General features: G+C 37.5%; 1 protein-coding gene across 25 annotated transcripts in view; it reads left to right on the top strand.

Moving 5' to 3' along the window:
* The window catches only part of CACNA1C (calcium voltage-gated channel subunit alpha1 C), a 536,805-nt gene that overhangs the window by 317,395 nt on the left and 193,918 nt on the right, over positions 1 to 25,492 (top strand). For all 25 annotated transcript variants that reach the window (XM_044416974.1, XM_044416973.1, XM_044416952.1 and 22 more), the window contains 2 exons: positions 13,546 to 13,685; positions 15,198 to 15,337. In XM_044416974.1, coding sequence (XP_044272909.1) covers positions 13,546 to 13,685; positions 15,198 to 15,337 — 280 coding nt within the window. The remainder of the gene's footprint in view (positions 1 to 13,545; positions 13,686 to 15,197; positions 15,338 to 25,492) is intronic.

Here is a 25,492-nt window from a genome sequence, read left to right as displayed (position 1 = left end):
ATTTAAGCAATGTAATTGTGGGCATTATAGTTAGCCTGGATGGGTGGGGACACTCCAGAGCATGATATTTCCCTGTCTAGGAATATGCTGTAGAGTAGAGCAGCTTCACACAGAGGCAACAGCTCTCAGTTTTAGTTCCAATGATTCCTGAGAGTTGCTCCTGCTACTGAATGGGCTGGAACACTAGGCATAGCCAGCCACACTTTCAAGGCACAGGAACCTCACATGCATTGCTCTGTTAGCAAAACATATTTTGGTATTAAAATGGTATTGTTTGCTCGTGTCTTGTAAGTTTCCTATTCCTGTATGTTTGGAGTAGGAGGAAAAATGTACTTTATATAGGAACTATTTAATAAGTACAGAAAATATTGGTAGGGTATTGGAGATAAAACAGAGCATAATGCTTATGTTACATTTAGATACAATGAATTAACTGAAATACACCCAAGAATCCAGAGTCATTTCTTTTTCCCATTTTCCTGCTGGACAAGTATTAAGAGCACTGCCAAAAATCTGTGTGTAATCCTGTCAATAAAAGGTTAATAAAATTATTGATGTGATACCTAAATCAAAGGTCCAGGAGTAATAACTAATATCAGACAAACATTGTAAATACTGCTTAATAAAATTCACTTGGAATATTACAATGGCTGTACCAGATGAAGATCTTTGTGACTGCCACTGGTCAGCATTGTTGCTTTAGTCCTTTGTGTCAAGGAATTCAGTGAAGGAAAATCAGAGGATAAACCAAATGTCTAGACCTCAGTCCACAGACCCATGACACATTGGCTAGAGATGCTAATCTGTGAACAAGTTGTCCAACCCAGTATCATACACAACTGAGGGACTCTTGATGCACTGACAGAATAAAGAGGGAATCGGCTGGTTTCACCTTCTGTCAAGGAATTTATAAGCCTATTAATACTACTGGAGTTAAACTGTTTTATATTTTTAAATGTGCAGCTGTGAAGAAAAACTTGGAAGAGGTTTTGCTTTAATGGCCTAACAGTGTAGCAGAAGACACAAGTAGGCTGCAGACTGGCACATGAGCCCTGAAGCTTCTATGTGCTGGGATGGTTTGAAGTAGAGGATGCGGCAGCTTTTTTAGATCTAGGTCAGGTTTGATAAATGCTGCATTTGTACTGTAGAGAATATCCGGCATTGTCCTCCAATGCTTTCCCTTAGTATTACTTCCCTTACTTATAAAAACAAAATGTATATTTGGGTGTATAGGCACTAACATTGCAACTGTCAAGTGCTTTTAGCAAGCTAGACCCAACATTTTGCTATTGGACCAAACACCTGAACATCAACACTCAGAAATAAGTTTAAAATAGTATAATGGCCATGCCAATTGTCTTTGTTATATTAACCTAATATGGAAACTGTCAGGTGTGTCAGGGATGCTGCTATTTTTCTATTAGGGTGCTTCCAGAGATAAGAAGGCACCCAGGGATGGAATGTTTCACTCTGCCTGACTGCAGCAGGAACAATCTGTTGGTGAGAATCTGCAATTTGCTTGCTCCTGTTTTAAACAACCTTGTGTAGTTATGATGTGTGAATTAGGTCATTAACTGGTCCAAAGCCATCTAGTAAACTTGATGGCTGAGTGGAGACTTGAACCGTAGTCCCCCAGGTCCTAATATAATAAGCTAACTACTTCTACACCACACTGGCTGTCTATACAGAGTGTACCTTACCTGCTTAAAGTGGTAGGCTCTTATACTGTATTATGCAATAATTATAAAACTATTATGGTGAATATTGCTCACTTTGTTTTGGAATCAGTTTCACTAAGCTAAGTCATACATGTTCCTTATTGTTTCCCATCAGAATTGATAAGGGGAATCTCCTGTTTTGTCAGGAAAGTGATTACAGAGTTCAAATAGAGTACTGTAAAAGTGGAGGTGGGGATGTGTCTGCTGCATTTTACCCTTCATTTTTGCAAGATACAAATTGTACAAAATCTACATTTATTCAAGTGTACAGATACAGTTCCTTCTGCACAAGTTCCAAATACATATGGTGGTCATGGCCAAGCAAGCAAATTCCCATTTCCTCCAACCATTCATTTGTATCCTTTCTGAATGTCTGCAGCAGATTCAGTAATGACCGCTTTGAGATCCTTGATGGAATAGTTAGGAAGGCTGAAGTGTTCACTCTTAGGTTAAATAGTGCTTCTGTTCCTTAAGTTATATTTGTGACAGGCCACCATTTTTCTTAAGCATGACTTGGTCTTGCCTATGTGGACTATTGCTAGGCATGCTGAAAAGTTACGATACTAACAAGATACAATTAGTTGGATACATAGTTGTGGGAATGTGGTTGGGGGCCTATGAGAATGTTGTTAGTGTCCATGCAATACAGTGTGAACAAGGGGGAAAGAAAAGCAAAATAGTTTAAGATAGTTGTCCTTTATGAATTCAGAGAATAGAGACATAATGTAATACTTTATTAATTGCTGCAGTCATTCTAAAGAAATTAAGATACAATACAGTAAAATTTTACCTTATAGTGGTTGTTGTTCTAGTATCAAAATAGTGTTTGTGCTTGGATTTATTCCATGGTTACGTACTTTGATGTTGGTATTCTGTTGTAATCTGTGTGTGAGTCATAGGCTCAGCCTGGGTAGGCACCTTCCACCTGTTGTTTGTTTCTTTTAAGGACTGAATATGGGGTTCTTACAGTTCTCTGTATTAGCTTGCATAGAACATACAATCTAATTAAAAAGGTTAGGTAGTCATTTGAGGGCATCAAGGAGACTAATGCTCAAAAGAACACCAGAGCATTCTAAATGACATTTATACACACATCTACATCTGGAAAGAATTTAGTATGTCTCTCTAATCATTAGCATACAATACTAGGCTGTTCTTTTTGTTTCCTTTTTCCATATGACAGCCCTGGCTAAACTGATGCTCTAATACAACACAGCTAATGGCATCCATTACTTGTAATTGAACTTTTTATTAAAGGAATGATTGCAGAAAGAAAAACTAATTAGAATTAAAGAAATTTGTCTGATTGCTCTGTTTTATGGTCTTGTTGTTGAAGGCCAATTGAATGACAGTTTAAATTGTTTATTTTGCATCAGCATCTCATTACCAAACAGGAAGGCAGGAATAAGGCAGAGAGAGAGAGAGAGAAAGCGCAGTTATGTGGCAAACAGAGGCCATAGACAAGGGGGTATTGTGCATTAAAGTCTATGCATTCTTCTGCATGTATAATTTCCACTGGGTTCAGTGGGAAAGGAGTAAGGCCTTCAGACTTTAGTTGAACTGATGTTTATAAAACATGTATCAAAACATTTAAAACACACACATCTTTTGACTCAGTGTCCCTAATATATCCCTGAACACAATAAATATAAACTTTACCTGCTATGGCACTGGAATTAAGCAAAGGTATTACATTTGTCTGATCCTACTAAGCTATTGTAAGGAGTCAATAATATAAGTTCAAAGTATAATGATTGTGTGCTTGTATGGTAGATAACAGTGTAATAAAAGTATGTCTTGCACTATTGACAAGAGAACTAGCTTTCATGTGCCAAGTCATGAACTAAAATGTACAAAATGAAAATAGACCAGATAGCCAGAGGATGTCATGGGATAATATTGCACATCATTAGCAAAATCAGCAGTGGGCATGAGTAGAATGTGGGATATTTCCTTTTAAAAGATGAGCAACCCCACCCAGCCTCTGGTTTTTATAAAAGTTGTTAGAATTAGCTTGTACAGTTTCTTCTTCAATAATAATCAATGACCTATGTCATATGAGCAGCCCAGAGGCCATACTTCCCATGCTCTTTTATACAAATTATAATAAGATCTTATTCAATACTTTAAGGGCTTGGACTGTAGGCTTTGTTGTGTGTTTTTTGACTGTTTCTCTGCTTTTAATAGCAGCACAGCATGGGAATGTCTAGCAGGTGCATCTTTTCCCATCATCCCAATACATTAGTGACAGGGGAGCTCATACATCCTACGACAAAGTTATTAAAGGCACAGAGATCAAAATTAGCTAGATGTTGTGTTCCACTTGACTTTTGGTCATTTTCATCCAGAAAAAAGGAATAAAACTGGCTTAGATTAGTCTTCTGGTGATCAGTTATCAGGGAGGATAAACTATTGAACTGTCCTCAACCTTCAGTTTGTTTTCTTTTTGAAATGGTGAATCAGATGTTGAAATGAGATGGAGGGGAATGAGAATTGAAGAGGTCTTTACTTGCTTCTGTCTATCCCAAGATAAGAAAGCATGTGAACAATGCTTGCTGTGTCTGATGGGAAGTGTATAGCTCTGTAGACAAACATTATGGCCTGGAAACTAATTATGACTCTCTGTAGGAAACTGTGGATGAACCACTGATGCCTGTTTTTTTTCCTACCTGCCAGATAGGAGGATACATGCAGCCAATACCAGCAAGCCAGTATTTTGGATTGCCAACTAGTAGTGTGACAATATGAAAGAACTGCTGGATTTGGCCTGGATAGGATGGCTTCCTGGATGCAACCAAGGAATATAGTAGAACAGTGGAAAATTCAAATGAAGCTGGGAACTGGATTTATTTTTAAGTATTCAGAATGAGTTCAGGGATTTATTCCAGGGAGTGCTAGATGGAGTTCATAAGCCAGAGAATGATAACAATTAGGGTACCCAAGAAAAAAATCAATAGCTTTAGTATAGCTTCTGAAAGAAGAGTTACAAACTTTACAATGATGGGGAATTTTCAGTAGGGAAAAGTACAATAAGTGGTGATGATTCAAAAACCATCAGGAGGACAGAATATGCATAGATCCAAAGCTCTTAAATAAAGCACCACCAAGAAGTCATTTCCCCTTGCTCACTATTGAAGATTGATTGCCATATCTGTCAAAAACAAGACTATTCTCCATCTGTGATGTTATAAATGATGTGATACATCAGAAATAGGTCTTGTGTTGCAAGGAGGGAAGCCAGCGCATCTGCAAGCACAGCCAGAGCAGAAACAGAAAAGAGTGGTGTCCAAATTGAGAAAGAACTCCTTGCAGTACATTTTGGATTGGAGAAATTCCACCAGTACACATAATTGTGCAGTAGATGCCCAAACTGACTAGACATTTCTGGAAAACTCCCTTGATCAATGCACTCTCTGGAGAGGTGTGCCTGGCGCCGAGTTTATATTCTTTTCGGCACCAGGTCAAAACCTTTTTATTCAATCGCTATTTTAAAAATTAGTATTTTAATCATTTTGAACAATTGCTTTGATTTTGTCTTTTATGTAATTTTTAATTGAATATTATTTATATATGTGATTTTATTGTATTTCAATTTTATGGATTGTGAGCCATCCTGAGATGCCAAGGCATAAGGGACGGTATACAGAAGTTTTAAATAAATAAATAATCAGTGAATTGAATTGTCTACAATATGTGATGATGCATCTTCACAAGTATGACATATAAAACAACTATCCTGGCAGAGACCTAGTGTTAGTTTCTACTTCAGCTACTACTGAATGTCTGCTATCAGTGTGGTAAAGTACTTAAGGATCACTGAGGGAAAACTGAAAGAGATTCAGAGGCAATGAAGGGAGGAAGAAAACATTCTCCAGGAATTGAAATTTAAAATAACGAATAGTCACATATGGAGAGAGAGAGATACTATTCTTCCAGTTACCAGATTAACCTTGTCTATTGCTGGGGGGAAAGACCAGTTGTATCCCAAGCCCTTTGGACAGAAATCATGCAAAACATGTATTCATCACATCTGAGAATTTATGGACGTCTACAGTGGAGCAGGTATGCAGCCTACTGGTCAGGAATAAATTCCTAGGAAAATGAGAACTATGCAAATCCTGGGAAAACTGCTAACCCAAAGAAACTCTACTGCACCATGGCATTCCAACGATGGCAAAAGTAGGTATGAATTTAATTGGCAGGGTAGACAAGGAATACTTGATAATTGTAGATATTTCAAATATTAGCAAGAGGGAGACTATTTATCGAATACGTTTGGAAGAACAGATAAAAGCACACTTTGCCTTACATGGAATTCTTGACACTGTATCAGATAATAGGTTCTAATTTGTTGGATCAGAATTCCAGAAATTAAGTACAGACTGGAATTTTGAACACAATGCTTCATCATCTGGTTATTCTCAGAGTAATAGTGAAGTAGAATCCACAGTAAAAACAGCTAAGAAACTTGAGAAAAATAAAAGCTGAGGCAGGCTGTAGCTATTGCTTCTACATTATGAGAATGTTCCATCCCAAGGCCCAAATCAACTTTGTGCTGGACTGTGAAGAATAAAGATACTTATCAACAAGTGGGAGAGTACTTAGAGCCAAGGGTTGTGGGAGCATTCCTTGGTGAGTTGCAATAGAAACATGCCCTATATTACAGCTGATCAGTAAAAGGTATAATGGGTGTAGAACCAGGGTCGATGTGAATAGAACAGAACAGCCTTGAATAGAACAGAGCAGCATCTGGCGCAAAGCAACTGTAATACAGTACAATAATCCACAATCTTATAAGGGTCAATACTGAGACATATAAGCAAAATGAACGAATTAGGTGAGTCCATAAATTCAAATGAGGACAAACATGTAACCAGCAAAAGGTTTTGTGGAATGAGACAAGAAGGGTATCCTTAGCATGTGCTAATCAACATGAAGTCACAGCAGGGGATGGTTCAGAGAATGGGCATGCTAAATAAGACATTGCTCAGGGACAACCCTTACCCTACTGCTATGCATACTTCAAGAATTGAGGGAGTCCTCAAAATGCAGCCCTCTGCTAGGTTCCATCCTGTGCTGGTAGATCCCCTTGGCAGCCCCATCCCCCAACAAACTTCATTCTGCCCTGGCAAGCTTGTTGCTCTCACCACCCCCCCGGCTGCCCCCCCCCCCCCCCGTAGAATTACCACAGGTTGTATCTAGCAGCAGCAGTAGTGTTGTGATTTATATTGCTCAGCTGTGTCTGCAAGCCACCTGTTGTTTTGATGACCCTCAATGCCCCAGTTATAGCATAGCTTTAGTGCATTTATGGTCATTCAAATTGAGGCTGACCTGAAGAATCAGCTCTTTGCACAAAAACCAAATTTTCACCCCAAAATTGAGGGAGGAGTTATAGAGCACTGAGCACACGGAATATTCTCAGTTTAACCCCCAGCACTTGCATCTGGAATGACAGCAGGCAAAGGCAAAACTTTCAAAAGCTGCCAGCTGTGGATTAAATGGACCAATAGTCTGACTTGGTATAAGGCAACTTCATACAGGTTTTATGCTAGCACAGAAGATCCCTCCCAGTTCTACTCCTTTTTAGTAGGAAAATAATAAACAGTTGTGAGTCCTATTTGATTTGAGCTTGAAGGACAGGAGAAGGGGTTGAGGACAGTATAAGTGAAATCACAGAACATAGCATCTTATCTTCATCAAGCAAATGGGAGACCTTTGAAATCCCATCCCTTTGCCAAAGCATTTGTCAGCCTGGAGCTGGGTTGGTTTTTTTTTTTTAGTATGTCAAGAGGGAAATCTGCCAACATTCTTAGTGAAAGTTTCCCCAGCTGAGAGTGACCTCGTCACCCTCATACATAATTGCTGGTTTACTTGCAACTTTGCCAATTAACATGGATTATTTAGAATCTGCTGATAACTCTCATTGTTTTTAATAACTCATAGCTTACACAATAGAAGGGAAATATTACCAAGTTTATATGTGGGTGGGAAACTGATTCATAGTTTTTACATTTCAGAAAATGTGGTTTGTCTCATCAGCAATGTTACTAACCTATTAAAGGTATGTTTTTTTGGTTTATATTGTATTTTTATGGCATAAAATTGAAAGACTTAAGATAGCTGGTAAAAGAGAGATTAGATCATCCCATTATCCCCAAATGCTTGTTCTATGAATTAATATTAATTAATTAATATTAATTATTAATATTAATTAATTAATGGTTCTATACTATTTACCAAGGTGCTCTTGAAACACGATGGGTCTGAGGCTCGGAACATTGTTCAGCAATGGTTCCAGACAACTGTTTTTTGGGGCTTGGATCCAGAATGTGGTATTTGGTAAGACTCCTGTTTGAAACCATGTATCAAACATGTTAAATGTATGATCAGTATTTATGCTCACTGGGGTTGATGGGATATGTAGTTCTCAACATATCTGGAGGGGAGCAGTTGAGCTAGGAAAGGCTGGTATATGGTGTGTCTCAGGAATCAGTTCTGCTCCTTATTTTATTTACATAGAATTATTGAGAGAGATCATCAAAGTGTTTGTAGGATGCCGTTACCAACATGAGGATGACATGTAGCTGTATTTAATTTTCATTTGATGGCTCTATATGGGTTGCAGTAATGGGCTGGATGAGGGATTAACAATTTGAAGCTTGATCTGAAAAAGAAGTGCTCTTGGTTAAGAGGCAGACAGAATCTGGAACAGATTCATCCTGTTATGGACTAGGTTGTACTCCCCTTAAAAAATTAGGTTTGATGTTTGTAGATGTTTTGGGCTTTGGTTTTGCATCTGGAAGATAAGTGCCTTTGATGAGCTGATGCACATGTTGCATCCATTCCTAGAGAAATTAAGACTTGCCTATGGTAATGTATGCCTTAGGCACAGCAAGATTGGATTATTGTAATATGTTCCATAAGGGGCTATCTTTGAAGGATATTTGGAACCTGCAGGATGTCCAAAATGAAGCAGCAAGGATGTTGGTGGTTTATGTCTGGATCCAATTGCACCTATTCTGCAACATCTGTTCTGATTGCCAGTTTGCTTCTAGGAAAAATTCCAAATGTTGGTTATCACCTTTAAACCCTTAAATGGCTTGGATCTGGGATAACTAATAAGCACCTGGCTTCCCATTCCCTAAAATCATGCCTTAGAGTAGAGGAACAGTTGATGGAAGAGAGGCAGGTCCTTCTCACTGGCTGCCTAACTGTTACAGACCATTCTGTCCTATGGCCTAGTGGTAGAGCACATGCTTTGCATGCAGAAGCATTAATACCTGGCATCTTCAAGTACTACTAAAAAAATTCTTGAGTGAAGCCCTGAAGAGCCCACTGCCAGGCAGTGTCACAATAACAGGCTAGACAAACTAATGGCCTGACTCAGCATAAGGCAGCTTTTGTTTGCTCTATATTTTATTAAAAGTTGCTTATGCCTTCATATTTTTAATTGCAATTTTTACTGAATATAAGAGTTTTTTATTCTGTAGTTGATTTAAATTGTTATGAGTTGCTCTGCACAGGCACTTAGGAATTACTGAATGAATGAATAAATAAATCCCTTTGATTAATTTTAAAATGAGATCCTGTATGGTCAGAGTGTCAGACTAGGATAGGGAGAGCCAGGTCAAACCTCTATTCAGCCATGAAGGTCATCAAGCAACCTATCTTTCAGCCTAACATATCTCACATTGTTGTTGTGAGGATAAAGTGGGATGAGAACAGCATCTACCACACTTAACTTCTTAGAAAAACTGTAGAATATATGTAATTCAACTGTTTTCATCTATATTATTTCTTCTAGATGTTTCCTATCATGCATTGTTCTATTCTGGGCAAAGGTTGCCATGTTGTGACATTTTGGGAACTTGGGTACCTTTTTTTTAAAGCAATAGAGTACTCTTCTACTCTACTTGCTCTCCCACTACCTTCCAATTTTACGTCGCCCTTCCTTCTATCCTGATAAATGGAGTGGCTATAAACAGTTTTAAATGGTCTAGCTGGTGAAAGAGACTTATGCTGGTGCTGTGATGGTGACTGTGAGGACTTCTTTTTTCATTCCCTCTTGTTCTGTTCTTCTCCTGTCTGCGAGGAGCAGTGTGAACAGAATGTTAAATATGTCCTTATATTACTCATAGAATGAAAAGGTCACTGAAATGAGAAAAAAGACCCAGAAACCCAATCCAGAGTGAATGAATGAAGCTTTAGGGGCTCTAAGATAACCTAGAGATTTCAAGAGGGAAGAGGTTAGGAAAAGACATAAATTACATTTCATTTATAAATAACCCCCTGCCAAGACATTTGTTCAGCTGCACAGAAACAATCGCTGGGGAAAAATCTCTGCAGATTAAAAACATAAAAAATCATAAAATACACAGCAGCATGAAACATGAATCTGCCTCTGAGTGATCAAGAAATGGGTGGATTGAGCTGCATGCCTAATAGGGGAAGCTCCTCAGCAGCAAAGGCTTGACACTGCTTTCACACATGCCACTTATGGACCTCTTCCCACCATTACTATGCATGTGTGAAAGACAGAAAAGGAGTTTTAAATGAGCTTGTTGTTGGGAGTGAGAAGGATGACAGCTTTGAGCGTTTGTTCACAAGCGCTACTGGCTGGACTTCAGAAGAATCTGAATTGGAATGGGATACAGAATAGGTGGAGGCTTCATACAGAGGTGAAAGAAGTGGAGGCACTTATCAAAAGACCAGACTGCTCAGGTGAGGAGGCAGCCCATGGGAATATTCAAGATCGATGGCAGGTGGGAAGGGACCCTGAACATGGGAGTTTCTCAGACAAAGGCCAGACAGTCCTGGCTCTTGACCCCAAGACAGTAGAGGAGGGCAGTCTTATCCTATTAGAGGATCAGTGCACAGTGAAGAGGCATGCTCACTTTCAGAAGACCCCTCCCAAAGGGATGGTGCCCAGGCATGTTCATAAGGAGTGTTTCTGGAGGTAAATCTTAGATTGGGTTCAAAAAAAAAAAAACCACTCTGTGCATGCTCAGAGATTCATTCTGGGTGCAATTCCCAGTTTGTTTTAAGGCACATTCTACAAGAGCAATCACAACTTTGACTTCTCTGAGTGCTAGGATTCCTCTGGTCAACTCCCTCGACCTTTGTCAAGCTCTACAAACTTCATGCCAGATCAGACCGTGCTTTCAGGAGGGCAGTCCTAAAATTATTGATGACACCATCTCACCATCCAGGAAGAGATAATCTTTCTAGTTGCCCATATGTGTGATGCACAGGAACCACAAAGAAGAAAGACAGGTTGTTTACCTTTAACTGTTGTTCTTCAACGGCTCATCTATGCATTCACAGAACCCACACACTGACTCCACTTTGTGTCATATGCTAATCTATTTCTTCCTTTCCATACTAGATTAACTTTGACTATGTTGAGGTCAGTCATGCTAATCCTCCCTCAGTCCCTGGTGAACTGAGGGAATGGGTGGCAACTCCTCCTATATGTAATGGATACCGAGGTGGGAGAGTGTTTCCTACTAAAATGTGCTTAGTTTTGAAATCATCTTGGCAACAGGCACCATTTAAGTGCAAAGCCCATATGCATATTGATAGTTCTGAAGCCTATGTCTCCAGATAACCTCTTCCAGAAGTTTCGTGTAGATGTAAAATAGCTTAGGGGATAAAACAGAATCCCATGGTACTCCCTGGCATAATTGCCATGACACAGAGCAAGAATGCCCCAGCAATGCCTTTGGATATTGGGCAGTCAAGTAGGAGTAGAACCACTTCAATGCTTAGTTTGTTAAGCTGTGGAAACTGGAACAGTTTGTCCATTCATTCTTCCTAGTTCACTATAGTAATAAAATATCTAAGGATACAGTGGATGTAATAATAGAATAAAATGTACAATAAAGGGGCAGGGGGTAACTAACACGAAGGCAAAAGGATACTATCAGCTTGGCCCTTGCAACTGTCAAGGTCACAGTCTGGTTCTAGGACTTGGTGCCTAGCCCCAAGAGGGCAAACAGCAGAAACTTTGAAGATGGATGAAGAAGTCAAAGAAAGCTTAGGAAAGCTGGAACTGGGGCAAGGAGAAGTACATATAACCTGGAGCTGCAAAAATCTGGAAGGCTGAATTTCACATATTTAATTCTTTGTTCTATAGTTCTAATAGGAATATATTACAGTTGTACAGTTTCAGTGCACTTCAGTAGGAGATCTCGGAAGTAAATTGTGTGCATATTCAGTTAAATAATCGGCTGTCAGGAATCATTAAAATTCAGATTGTTGGTAAATTACTTGATCTTGCCGTAATCTCTGGAAAGACTTCCAGTGCTATATAATTAATTGGTGTGGAACTGCACAGATTTAAGTATAACATTTGGACAGTATTAGGGACCAATACTGCTTAGTTAGGGACAGTTATCTGTGTTAATGTATTTGTGTAAACTATGTGGATCGTCCATGGCCTTTTCTCGGACATGGCATGAATTTTTTTGGCCTGTATTGCGCTGCTAAAAAGGACTATGAAGCTTTGAAGTATAACATCAAATGAGGTAATGGCTTCTTGTCCTCACATTATTTCAGCTAAGCAAAGCTGTGTTGTGCACCTACAGAAAGGCACTCGGGCAGGGATAAGTATCGAATTATAGTCTGCAACACAGATGTGCAATATGGCAGCTTATCCACTAGGCATGCAGAACATTTGACTGAGCCAAAGATTTACTCTTTAATTGTGTATTTCTAAATATAGAGGGCAAATTGATAGATGTGATTTTTATAAATTAAATCTATTATTTAATCTAGCAATTGGGCTACTTTCATCTGCTGCTTCCCCCTCCACACACTCTTTCACACACAAACACTGCAGTTCCTTTATCTCCCACTCCTGTTGTAGTTTTCAGATTTTATTCAGAATAACCCTGGGGTTCAGTCTAATCTTTTGAAGGGTGTCATTATTTAAAAGATTACTAAAAGTGAACAGACTTCTCTGAAAGTCAACTTGTATACCAGTATTAATCTTGCTTTGCAATATTTTTTTAAATATAAAGCATTTAAAATGGTGGATACTTGTTTTAATTTAATTTTGCTAGCTGTTTCATATTTCAGTTTTCAAAAACAGTGGAATGTAGTTATTTTAATATATAAGCTTAACAACAATAAGATCTGCATTACTGTCACCATATTTGTGGACTGCTGGTGGTACTGAGAGAGTGCCTCTGCCTGTGGTTTATGAATGAAATAATGGAAATAGAAAGCAAAGAATTCCATATCACAAATTTTCAATTTACCTTTAGTTCAGCGTCTTTTAAAAAGTGGGTTTTATTTGTTCTTATTGTATAACATGCGTTAAAGTTCACTCCGATTTATAAATAGTTCTTTTTACTTTTTCTGCATTTAAAGTCCAGAGGTTAATTATTGCCTTTTCCTCTAGTAATGCTGATGTGTGTAACTTATGTGCATCGTAAAAAGGGGGAAGTCAGAGTCCCCAAATCATCTGTTCACTCTTTTCCTGAGAAAGGAGAACACCTCAGTAAGAGAAAATTCTAGACTAGCCCATCTGTTTGCAAATTCCTACATCAATGACTGTGGTTTTACTTCACTGTAACTTGGCCCACAATAGAAGTGTGACCATACTCTACTTGGAAGGATATAGCACAGTCTAGAAACTATTTGATTTGGATCTGGGGGACAGCAAGAAGAAACATTGCATTGATTTTATGTATGTCCTGTGAGGGTGCTGGTAGCACAAATCTTGGAATCTTCCCCCTTCCCATGAGAAGGGATAGTGTTTTATTGCCATTTTTCCACTGCGTGAAATAAACCACACTGTTTCATGTTTTTTTTCTCTCTGCAGGAACAAGTGGAATATCTCTTTCTCATAATTTTTACAGTGGAAGCATTTTTAAAAGTAATAGCATATGGACTTCTCTTTCACCCTAATGCTTACCTCCGCAATGGCTGGAATTTACTAGATTTTATAATTGTGGTAGTAGGGTGAGTATCCATGTGTGTTTCATGTGTGTGATGTTACTTTTTAAGAAAAAAACACCATTTCTGGCAGCTGAATATTATGTCAGTATGATCAGTTCATTGATGTCTTACTTTTTTCTGATAGCGCTCCTGTGTTTTTAAGATATGCTTCACTTACAGAAATTTAGCATATGAAAATTTTTCATTTAATGTACGTAAAGGCCCAGGGATACAGGATAAATTTGTTTAGTTTTCATTTTAATGCAAATTGTCTAATTTTGCACATCCAAATTCATTCCTCTTTTGAAATTTGCACTTCAATTTTTGCAGAGAAGTTCTCCAATGCAAATATCTAATATTAGGAGACAGTATGCACAAAACATTCAGAATAGCATTAAAGTTCATATATTAAAGGGAATCAATTGAAACAATGTGTGTATAAGGAGAACATATATGCAGAGATGCACCTTCAAAATTTCATATTAACTTTTTTCTCAAACTGCTAAGGACGTTAATTTAAAAATGAAAAATTGAAACTAAAATTAACTCATTCACCCATCACTGTTGTAGAGTGTTTGTGGCTCAGACCCCATACATATAATAAACATTTAGAATAAATATAAGTATTACTAATCCAATGGGTACATGTTGTGGCTGGTCAGTGATTAGATTTCCTCAACACCTTTTTCTTTACTTAAAAACAGCTGCTCTGGAGGACTTTTGGATTGCACTAGTGATTCTGGAGTACTGACTTTTAAGCATATTTTCTTACCCTTTCCTCCAATTTATCTCTTCCAATTCCCTCACCCTGTAAAATTTCAAGAGGCTTTTGCAATGGGATGGCATATAAATACTTTAAATAAATAAAAGTGAATGTATATATCCTCTCAAATGTAATAGGGACTTCAAGAATTACACCCAATCTGCACCTACTTTTAGGCAAAAAAAATTGCTAATAGATTTCCTATGCCCCTAGCTAATTTTACTCTAACCATCTGACAATGGTCCAGGATTTGCACAGAGAGTCCATTGATACAAGCAGTGACTTGCTCTTTATTTTTATATGTAAATATTTGCTTAGCTGCCTTTGCATGTCTCTTTCCCACATGTAGGTGTCTGAACATCCCACCAATCAAGGAATTTTGTCAGCTTTACTGAAGAACAATTCTCCCACTTCCCAATGGTTCTGAAATATCATTGGAGGAAGAAATTCCATATCTACTTTGAAATTTACTTTAGGAGAAATTCTCATGGCAGTTCTAGTTATGTGAAACATTTATTTCTTTAAAATTAGGACAGGAGCCTGAAAGATGTTAAGGTCAAGATTTGAAATTCCTCGGGTAACATTTTTTTTCAGCAACAGGAGGAACTCATTATACACTAAAATTAGCCTCTATATCTTTGATGGAAACAAAGCTTCTTTTTTTGTGTCATATGCAGTATATGAAATATGTAACATAGCAAAGTCTTTTTTTATTTTGAGCCATGCAGTCTACTAATGTATTCCTTCTTTCTTCTTTCTACCTCCACTTACAGGCTTTTTAGTGCAATTTTAGAACAAGCAACCAAAGCAGATGGGGTAAATTCAATGGGAGGCAAAGGTGCCGGATTTGATGTTAAAGCACTTCGGGCTTTCCGAGTATTACGTCCCTTACGACTGGTATCTGGAGTTCCTAGTAAGTAAACTTCACAGTATCTCTTTTTGACTTCTTACTGTTATTGTTTGTGATAAAAACAAATATTGATCAAGGAGTTCTGAATGAAATGTAAAGCAGGTTACCATTTCCATCAAACACTTAAAGAAAAAAAGAATCCAGTATGTGATACAGTAAGAGAAAAAGAGGGACTTTTCTAAGATCAGAGTTGTTATACAGAGCATGTCTGATGAAGCAATCTCTAGGAAGTATAACAGATCAATTTTAAACAACATAAAATGAATACGTAATCATAATAATGACTTTTTCCTGATTTATTGTAAGGGGCTTGAATCAAGATCTTTACCAGCATTATTTTAAGATTATATTTTTGTTATTTCAAAGCCTGGAAAGATCATACTGACTGTGTGAATTATAGACAAATTTCTTTAATCAATGTGAATGCTAAATATTAGCAGTATTTATTATATGAAACATATATTCATGCATCCTGATCAAGGAGGTTTTATTTGTCAAGTGCAGGATGCAAATAATTTTAAGTTTTGTATTATATCCAGTCACTTATTTTTACTAAAATAAAAGATTTGGTTGCTTTTTATATTTGGTGTGGAAAAGCATTTGACAAATTAGATTGGCAGCTTATGGTTGTGACTTCAGAAAAATTTGGCTTTCCACAGGAATTTTGTGAAAATGGATTAGAATTTTCTTTTGGTTCAAAAAAGGCCCAAGGAAAGACCCCTTCCTTGAAACCCGGGTGCCTCCTCCAATGTGCTCAGCCAAGTGCCTCCTTTGAGAGAGGCCCAGAAGGCAGCAAAAAGAAAAAGGGTCTTGTCAATGATTCCCCCACCCCTGCAATTATGGAATTATTTCTCTGATGAGGCTTGCCTGGCACCAACATTATCATCATTTGCCAGCATATGATGAGGTTTTAGTTATGTCCTGGATCTTTCTTACTGTAGATTGTTTAAAATTACTGTAGATATATGTGTATCTCTGTGTGCTTTCTGTCTATATATTTGTGTGTAAATGGTTTTTGTGATGCATTTTTAATTTTAAACTTTGTAAACAATAAACATGTAATAATCTGCACGTGTAATGTCAGCTGTAGAGTGATATGGCATATAATGTGGTGTCTTAAGAATATAAGAATTGCTGGGCAGAATCTGATGACAGGTTTATCTAATCTTTTGTGTTTCTAGTCCAGACTTTTGTTTACACAGTGGCAGATCATGAGAAATGCACAAGCAGCACATGAGTGCAACAGGACCCCCATCTACCTGTGTTTCTCAACAACTAGTGTACATAGGCATACTGCCTCTAATATTAAAGGAAGTATATCACTATCAGGACTAGTAATCATTGATAGCCTTATCCTACATAAATTTGTTAAGCCCCCTTTAAAGTCATTAAATTGGTGACTACATCTTGTAGAAGGATATTTCATAGTTTAGCTGTGCACTCTCTGAAGAAGTATTTCTTATTATTATTATTATTATTATTATTATTATTATTATTATTATAACATTTCTATGCCGCCCCTTGCCGAAACCTCGGGGCGGCTTACAACACGATAAAATACAATGAAATACAATAGCACATAATAAATTACCATTTTATCTGTCCTCAGTCTTCCACTAGTCAGCTTCATAGGATAAATCTGGGTTCTAATATGATGAAAAAGGGAGAAAATATTTCTTTATCCAGTTTTTACATGCCACACGTAAGTTCTGTGCACCTCTGTCATGTTTCCCCTCACTTGCCTTTTTCTAAGCTAAGCAATTTAAGCTTCTGTAACTTTTCCTTTTAAGGAAGTTGTTTCATCTCCTTGATCATTTTAGTTGCCCTTTTCTGTACATATTCTCATGTTAAATTAAATTTATGGGGGAACCCTGATCTGAAAATAGAAAGTATTCTTTGTAAAGGCATTCAGTTGATAGTGGGATTTATAGTTTTAGTAGATGCTACTAATCAACGTGCAGGGTGGCAATAAATTCATAACAGCTTTGGTGTCTGTCTTTGAGACATCAACAATAAGTAGTACTTCAGCACCTCCTATATTGTTGAAGGAATCTATTATGTTTTTACTGGAAGCTTAGCCTACAATAATTGTCTATAAATGTTTTTGGAATGTAATAAGATAGATGTTCGGTATGCTGGAGAAGAATGGAATTGAGAATTGAAATGCTCTGTAGACTCTAATTAATGAAAAGTTGTTTCAGCTTCCATATATGCTATTTCTATTGATTTAAAATTGAGGTCAAGTCAACAGAATGTGAAATTTTGTTTATATTGAACACCACAGAAGCTGGTTAAAAAGAAAATGTCTTGCTCTGCTAGATGCTGGTTGTTGTAATGCAAACAATGTGTCACTGAAGCATATGATGTAGCATAGTTGCTTTTTTTGACTGGAGGTTTCTGCCTGAATAAATTCAGTTTTTGAAAAACCTGTGAGAATTACAGGTATTCATGTCCTTAGAAATTATTGTCTTGTGAAGTGAGGATTAACAGATGGACAACAACATGGGTGTGGAGAGCCTACCAATTGCAAGGAGACTCATGCACCAAGCCTGGAAGGGTAAACACCCACTACCTATCATTCAATGGACTTACTGCTCTTTCTGCAACTGAACATAAATACCCTATATTTCTCTATTTTGTTTGTTTGCGTCCAGCCAAAACCTGCTCCTGAGGGTTATCAACCCTATGGAACAGATCCTGGGGATGGTACTTTGGGAGGGGAAATTAGACCCACCAGTAGTGTCTGTTCTGCTGGTAGAAGGACAGTGACAGGTATAACCCTAAAGTTTTATATTACCACTTTAATTCTTAAAAATAATCATAGCTTTAAACCCTTTGTCTGAGTAAATTCTTATTTGTGTTATTTAAATTATGACATCAGATTTTTTAAAAAACTGGTTACATATTGTACTGATGGAGGTCAAAAGCTGGCTTCACATGTTCCCTGACAAAGGGAAAACATGGAACAATCTTTTTAAAGCCCTCTTTCTTGATGACTGGGTGGGACAGTCTGGTACACCCACACACAGTACTGACTTGTTAAATTTCATCTGCATCAGCTTCTTGCTAAAATAAATTAATCCTGCCTGGTTGCACAAACTCATTGGCTTGCCTAATGTGTTTTTTAGGACTGCTTTTTAAAAATTATTCCTGTATGTATATTCCTGTTTTGGCATAAATAAATACCTCTACTTTCATTCTGTCCTGTCCTAAAATTCCCAAACAGATAATCAGACTGAATTTATAATAAGCTCTATACATTTGGGGTGATTGGCTATCAGTATATCTTGCACTAATATAACAAACATTTAGTGGGTGAGAGGCAAATAAGTTGCCTCTGTGGTGCGATGCAGCATCATAAAGAAAACAATCACGTTAATTTTACATTGTGTGGACATATGATCACCCAAGATCAGTAAAGGTTGCAGCTGAATGACTTTACAGCAAAATATTGCTCCAAATTTCTATCTTATGTAGATGAAAAGGTTGAGTCTTAGGATACAATTGAACAAAATACAATTAAAACATTAGGGCAAAGAACAGCTTCCATATGGAGATTATTTTAACTGAAAAAAATAGGAATTGGGCTAAACCTTCCTTTTCAGTGTTGTTGTAATAATCCAAATACCCCCTCCCCACACACACACACACACACACACAAATGTGCATGCACCCACATGGACACAGCATTCCTCTCCCATGACTGCATTTGCCATATTAAAGATAACAGCCCATTAGCATGAGAATTCCAGGCATTGTTCTCAAGCTTTTTCGTCTTGTTTGGTCCTTGGCAGATCACATGAAAAAACTTTCCCTAGACAGTAATACTTGGGATGAAGTAGTGACTTGCATGACCTTATACCCCCTCCCCCCCGATATTAAAAATAAACCTACTTCCCTGTTCATAGAAAGCTAAAAAAATGAGAGAAGGGTTCTAGCCTAGGCATTTCTCCCTGACTTGCTATTGGTGGGGGAGTTCAGACCGCAGCCATGAGTCTTTAAAGCAACAAACATGTGTATTGCTTTAAAAGATCCCATACTAGCCCTGCAGCTCCCTGGGGTCTTCTGGCACTAGCACAAGAATTTTTATGTAGAATCAAACCCACAGCCTTGTAACATGCAAACAATCCAGCTGATATACAGTGGTACCTCGCCTCACGAACGCCTCAGTCCATGACCAAATCGGGTCGCAAACAGAAATTTCAGGAAAAAAATTGCCTCTGGTCGCAAACTCCACATTGGGTGACATTGTGCCCATCTTCCCTGCATGAGTGTGACCGCGATCGTGCCCATGCTCAGGGCGGGAGATGGCCACGATCTTTGTTGTTCTTTGTTACTTAGTTCTTTGTCACTTTATTTCAAATTTTTGAGATTAAAAAAAACTGGTTACGGAACAGATTAACCTTATTTACATTGAACTTTATGGGGAAATTTGACTTGGGTCACAACCAATTTGGGTCACGACCAGAGTTGTGAAACAGATTAAGTTCGTGAGCCAAGGTACCACTGTATTTTACAGGTAAAAAAACCTCTATACCATAGGGATTTTTCTTTTGAGAGATAACACTATTTATTTATTACACCCAATAACAAAAACTGTGATGGACTTCTTGTCATAATTTTGATCTTTGAGTGATGCCAATGAAAACAGTTATTCAGCCTTCCCCAGGCTGATCTTTTAAAAATTGGGGCTGGGGTATTACTATGCATGATCATTTATCATTCTCATGCACATATGGATGAGTATTAAAACTGTATTCTGACAGGATAAAACATGCAGATTAGGTAACTAGCAATAGGTAACTAATAAGCCAGAATGTAGGGTATTATTTAGAACATAATTGTGCCATTAAGCTGAGGGAAAGCTAAGATCCCTGAATGTTACAAAGGGTAGGGGAATGGGGAAGTCGGATTGGACTGATGACATTGGTTCCTTGTGGATGTAGCAACCTGACAGGATTGCAAGCAACAAATGAAGTGTAATAAAGCATGCTTCCATACTGAAATTCCTTTGTGTTCAGGCCGAGAATTCTTCTAGAAAAAACTCTGTGTCTGTTTCACAAGCAACCTTTAATTGATTTAATTGGCAAGGACAACTTTAATCCATGCTGCCGAGAGTCAAGTCCATGCTAACTTGTGGTTTTTTCTTTTGGTGGGGGGTGGAGGAAGTGTTGAGTGCTGGGAAATTAAGAGGGAATAAAAGCAGACATTAAAGATTATATGTTTTCATAATTGTTGTTACAGATTATTTTTAAAGTATGATACAGCCAGTGCAGTGCAACAATTACAGTGGTAGACTGAGAGTGGGGAGTTCAAATCTCCACTCAGCTGTAAATTATTATTTTATTCTATACCATCCCACTGCTCTCTGGGCAGTTCATAACAATCCAGACTTACTGTTCTTCCATATCAAATCTTCCAGAAAATGAGTGTTCATTAATGTGTGCACAATACATTAAAAATAAAAATTATATAGCAAGGCTATATCAATATGTGATTTCAGCTTTTATGCTTATTACCCATGAAAAATATATCAAAGAAAACCATAAAATCTCATTCCTTTTTAAAATGTGTTCCCTTTTGGGGGTTACCTATCTCTTTTTCTCCATTTTCAAGACTGTAGACTTGTTTTTGAAAAAGAATAGGTTGTCAGGCATAACTATAACTGAAATACATATTTTCTTAGTTCCTTCCAGTAACCCTACTATTCTTAAAGAATTAGAGTTGAACTAAATGTTCATATCTGCTTTGAAGTGGGCCAAATTCTTCTATAACTTACCACCAACCACCTATCCAAATAGCTGTATCTTTTTGCAACCTAATATGCAGCTCTGGCAACGTTCCATGGTGCTTTGTTAGGGTTTCTTTTCTCATTAATTCATACATTATGCTGTCAGACTAAGGATCATATAGTAGTTGTGTCTGATGTGAAAGAGAATGCCATGACATCATGGTATTGGAAGTAAGCAAAGCTAATTAGGAGTGAAAGCAATGCTTCTTTTTTTCATTGCTTTCTTTCTGAATGGGTGGATGGAACATGATTACAGCTTGATTGTCTTGTGCGTCTTGGGTGAATACCTTTTCATGGTCCACCACAATTAGATAGTGCATGTGCTTCCCCACCAGCCCTGTTGCACCTCTCCGCTAGCAACTTCATAATTTATAATACACATGGAGTGTGATTTTGCTGCAGAGGAAGGAAGCTCTTCCAAAAATTACTTTCCCTCACCCATTTCAATAAAACTTGCCTTGCTGAATCAGATGAAAGTTGATATTCTGTTTCTGGCAGCAGCCAGCCAGATGTTTCTGGCATCTATGGAACAGAATGTGAAGGTGACAATAACATTTTCTGTTACTCATTTTTTTCTTTTCTTTTGAACTTTCTGGAAAGTGGTGTCAACAGATTCACTTTATAGAAATTCTCAGAGTGACTTTTAAATAAAATATATTGAACTATCAGCATGCATTACACCCCAAAGTACAAAATTAGAGGAGGTTGATCCAGGCTTTGTATGAATTGTATTGTATAACGGGAATCAGTGGATTACCCCTCTTATTATTTTTCCTTAAAATAAAAGTGTTTCCTGTAGAAGTATGGATTACTCCTTCTGTTTTTCTTGTAATTATTTATTCTAGGCCTAGGTAGTCAGGCCTATAGTCAGTGCTGTTGATGTAAGCCTGGTTTCAAAATAACTAAGTAATAATATTAGGGATATAAAGAATTATAGCATTAGGTCCATATAATGGAGTGGGTTGGCCTTGAACAAGTTTATCAGCTGGACTAACTTCATAAAATTGTTAAGGGGATAAAATAAGATAAAAATGATAGACTATTTGCTGTAAGAGAAAGGCCTATAATAATACATAATTCTTGAACTAGAAGAGTTGTGTTGTCTTTTCATAGATCAACAGAATATATTCATAATTACTTAATAGATATATGTCAGGCTTCAAACACTCAGTAATACTGTCAAATTTGTTACAGAGTGATGATGGAACTAATTAAATGGTAAAGTGCATGAGATGTGAGTCTGGTCATCTCTCATTCAAATTTTGTCTGAAACATATGCTTGGTAGGTATCTTAAGTCATAACACTCTTTCAACCTCATGAATCCATCTACAATGTCAGAAAAATAATACGGGCCTACATTTTATGTTTTTACAAGCATTACTGAAATAAAGATGCAATAAAATGCATAGTATTATGCATTTCCTCCATCTTTTCAATTTAGGTTTGAGGGAAGGGGGATTCTAATCTGTATTAACCTTATACTGTGAGTATATAATTGGGAAGCAGAATTAGATCTGGCATATTAATTTATACAAAGCATACAAGTATGATTTATATTATTCGATTAGCATTATTAGATTCTGTACATGAAAGTTATTTCTATATAGAGAATATTAAATATTTTTGGTTATCTTGTGATTTTGTGGCTGCTAAGGGAGAAAATATCCCAAACTGTGTACATTAAACATTTTGATAATTGCTTAATGTAATAATAATATTAGAGATAAAAAACATACAGCACTTTCTGTATGTCACAAAGGAGGGACAATGCTATAAATAAATTAAAAAGACAGTAGGAATAGCTGCCATCTTGCATGAAATTCAATAAGGCAACTGTTTATTGTGACTAATATCTATATTGGCACCAGATGAAGATCGAAAGAACTGAACACCATGCTTATTCCTCAGCAAGGTCTTTCTAAAGCACCACTTTCCAGCTGCAAAGTTGCGAAATGGCTGATAATTCCAAAAGGTTATCAACACGTCTCTTTGATCACCTAGTATGCATCTAAAGAAAGCATTGAAGCATATTAATTCTGATTTATGTTCTGGGAGGTATTGGTATAACCAGTGCTAACACTTGAAGAAAATAAACTGGAACAGGTCATTGCAGCTGCATGAGTCAGGGAAAGTGATACTAAAAATGATTGCAAATCAGAGCATGCTCTGATCGAGGCTTTGTTTTTCCAAGATCTTTTTATTTTATTTTATTTGCACCCCAGCTTCAACTTGTTCTATTACTCCATAAAGAGGAACCACTAGGACAGTGCATGTAGCATCTCAAGCATTGCAATTTTCAGATTACTGTACCTGTACTTTTGATTTTGCAAACATTTAAACCAGGAGAACAGATTGCTACCATGTACCTTAATTCCCTACTTAGGAAGAAGTATCACTGGCTGGCTGCCTGCCTTTCTTTTTTTCTAGTATTTCTCCTGGGGATGTGCACCAACCTCAAGATTCCATTTGGATGCCAATTTGGTGATTTAGAAAACAGCCAGATACAACTTGGGCAATTTATAGGCTATCTAGTTCAGCTTGGGGCTGAATCTAAATGTCATTTCAGAAACCCAAAGCTTTGTGCTTCCCTTGGAGTATCATTAGAACTCAACCAACAATTAAAACTTGTTTGTCTGAGTTTGATAGAAATCTCAGACACAGTTTCCTGTGAGAGAATTGAACATGCCAAATTTCAGACAAAAGGATGCAGAGTTTTTTGTGGTAGACCTCTTCATTTTTTGATAGGGAGAGAACTGCCAATGACAGAGGTAGACGAGGAATGTAGGCATCACTGTCCCTTCTAAGGGATCGGGTCTGCCAAATTTCAGATGAATAGGCTCAGAGGCGGAGAGTTCTACAGCTTTACTGCCATGCTAAAAATGACTTGTTTTGAGTAACCAGTTGACATGCTGATATGCCAGTAGAACCCAGAGGAGGGCTTTGAAGGGGAGGGAAGAGACAAGCAGCCAGCAAAGTGTACAGTCCATGCTACATGCATCTGGAATGGAGAACATGTGGCCCTTCATATGTTGTTGGACTGCAACTTCCATCTTCTCTCACCGCTGATGGGAGTTGATCTCCATCAGTATCTGGAAGGCCACATGTTCCCCAACATGAATCTAGATTGAGGGCCCATTCTGCCATCACCCTGTAATGGAAATATATTTATGAAATTGTCTGCTACAAATGTATGCTAACGTAACATGTCTAACATTCAAGTCTAATCATAAGTGCAAACACTGTATCAAGACTACACATGTTGCATGCTTATCAGGGACTGAAAAGAATGATTAATTCCAGCATCTCCTAATGTGGAATTCACATCAGACTTTATTGGTAATTATTCTAGCATTTATGAGTAATAGGTTAACGTATTATCTTAAATCCTTCTGATTTCAGTGACAGAATTACAGCACAATTCTAAGCATGTGTACTCAAGTCCCACTGTGTTCACTGTAGCTGATACAGCTGATAAGTATGTTTAGGATTGAGCCTTATGCATGTACTTAAGCCTCAAATCTTATATACACTTATCTGGAAGTAAGTCCCAGTGAATAGACTGTGCCTTACATTAAGAAAGAAAATTATACTGCACATCTGCAAGTAAAAACAAGGGAATTTAAAGGTGCTTATCTTTGGCAGTATTATGCCAGATATTCACTGATTGGAACAAGGACCATTTTTGTAGAGAAACATGCTATAGTGTGTAACATAGATATGATAGCATTTGAAAGAAACTAAAAGTGGAGTAATTGTAGAAAATATGTTTGAGCTAGATTATTTTTCCATTAGTTATAAATTAATCTGTGTTGATGACATATCTTATTAGGTAGGAAGCTGATTTTTCCTTTACTTTCATGATCATATAAACTTCTATGAATTCATCCTCTGTGGTTTTGTTTTGAGGCTTGTCTGAAAAAGTTGTTTTGGAAATTAGCTGGTGCTTTATTATAGTATTTTGTGTGAAGGGAAGCAAAATGTGGCAGCAACTGATGTAATACCTTTGGCATTAGGCCTATACTTTATAATCTCAAGAGCAGGGCTTTTTTTGTCATAGAACGCACCTTTTTTTCCAATGGATTTTACGAGGTGATTTTGAATCGTAGCAGATTAGCAGCAAACATCAATTAACATAGTGCCTGCAGGCTGCTTTTGTGTCTGCTATCTGACAGTGAGATAGTGAGGGCGCTGCTCTCGGCTTGGGACGCTGCTCGCGGAGTGTGTGTGTGGGGTCGCGCGCTTACTGCCGGCAACGTGAGTACCGGCACTTTTTTTTTTTTTTACCAAAAAGCACTGCTCAAGAGTCCCATAGAAAGAGCTGTTTCAACATTTTGCTGCTGCTGCTGCTATTTTGCTATAACATGAT

This window comes from Varanus komodoensis, unplaced genomic scaffold (genome assembly GCF_004798865.1).
Source record: "Varanus komodoensis strain SLA01 unplaced genomic scaffold, ASM479886v1 scaffold85, whole genome shotgun sequence".
Taxonomy (NCBI): domain Eukaryota; kingdom Metazoa; phylum Chordata; class Lepidosauria; order Squamata; family Varanidae; genus Varanus; species Varanus komodoensis.
The sequence above is the reverse complement of the archived record's forward strand: the minus strand, read 5'-3'. Positions and strand labels throughout refer to the sequence as shown.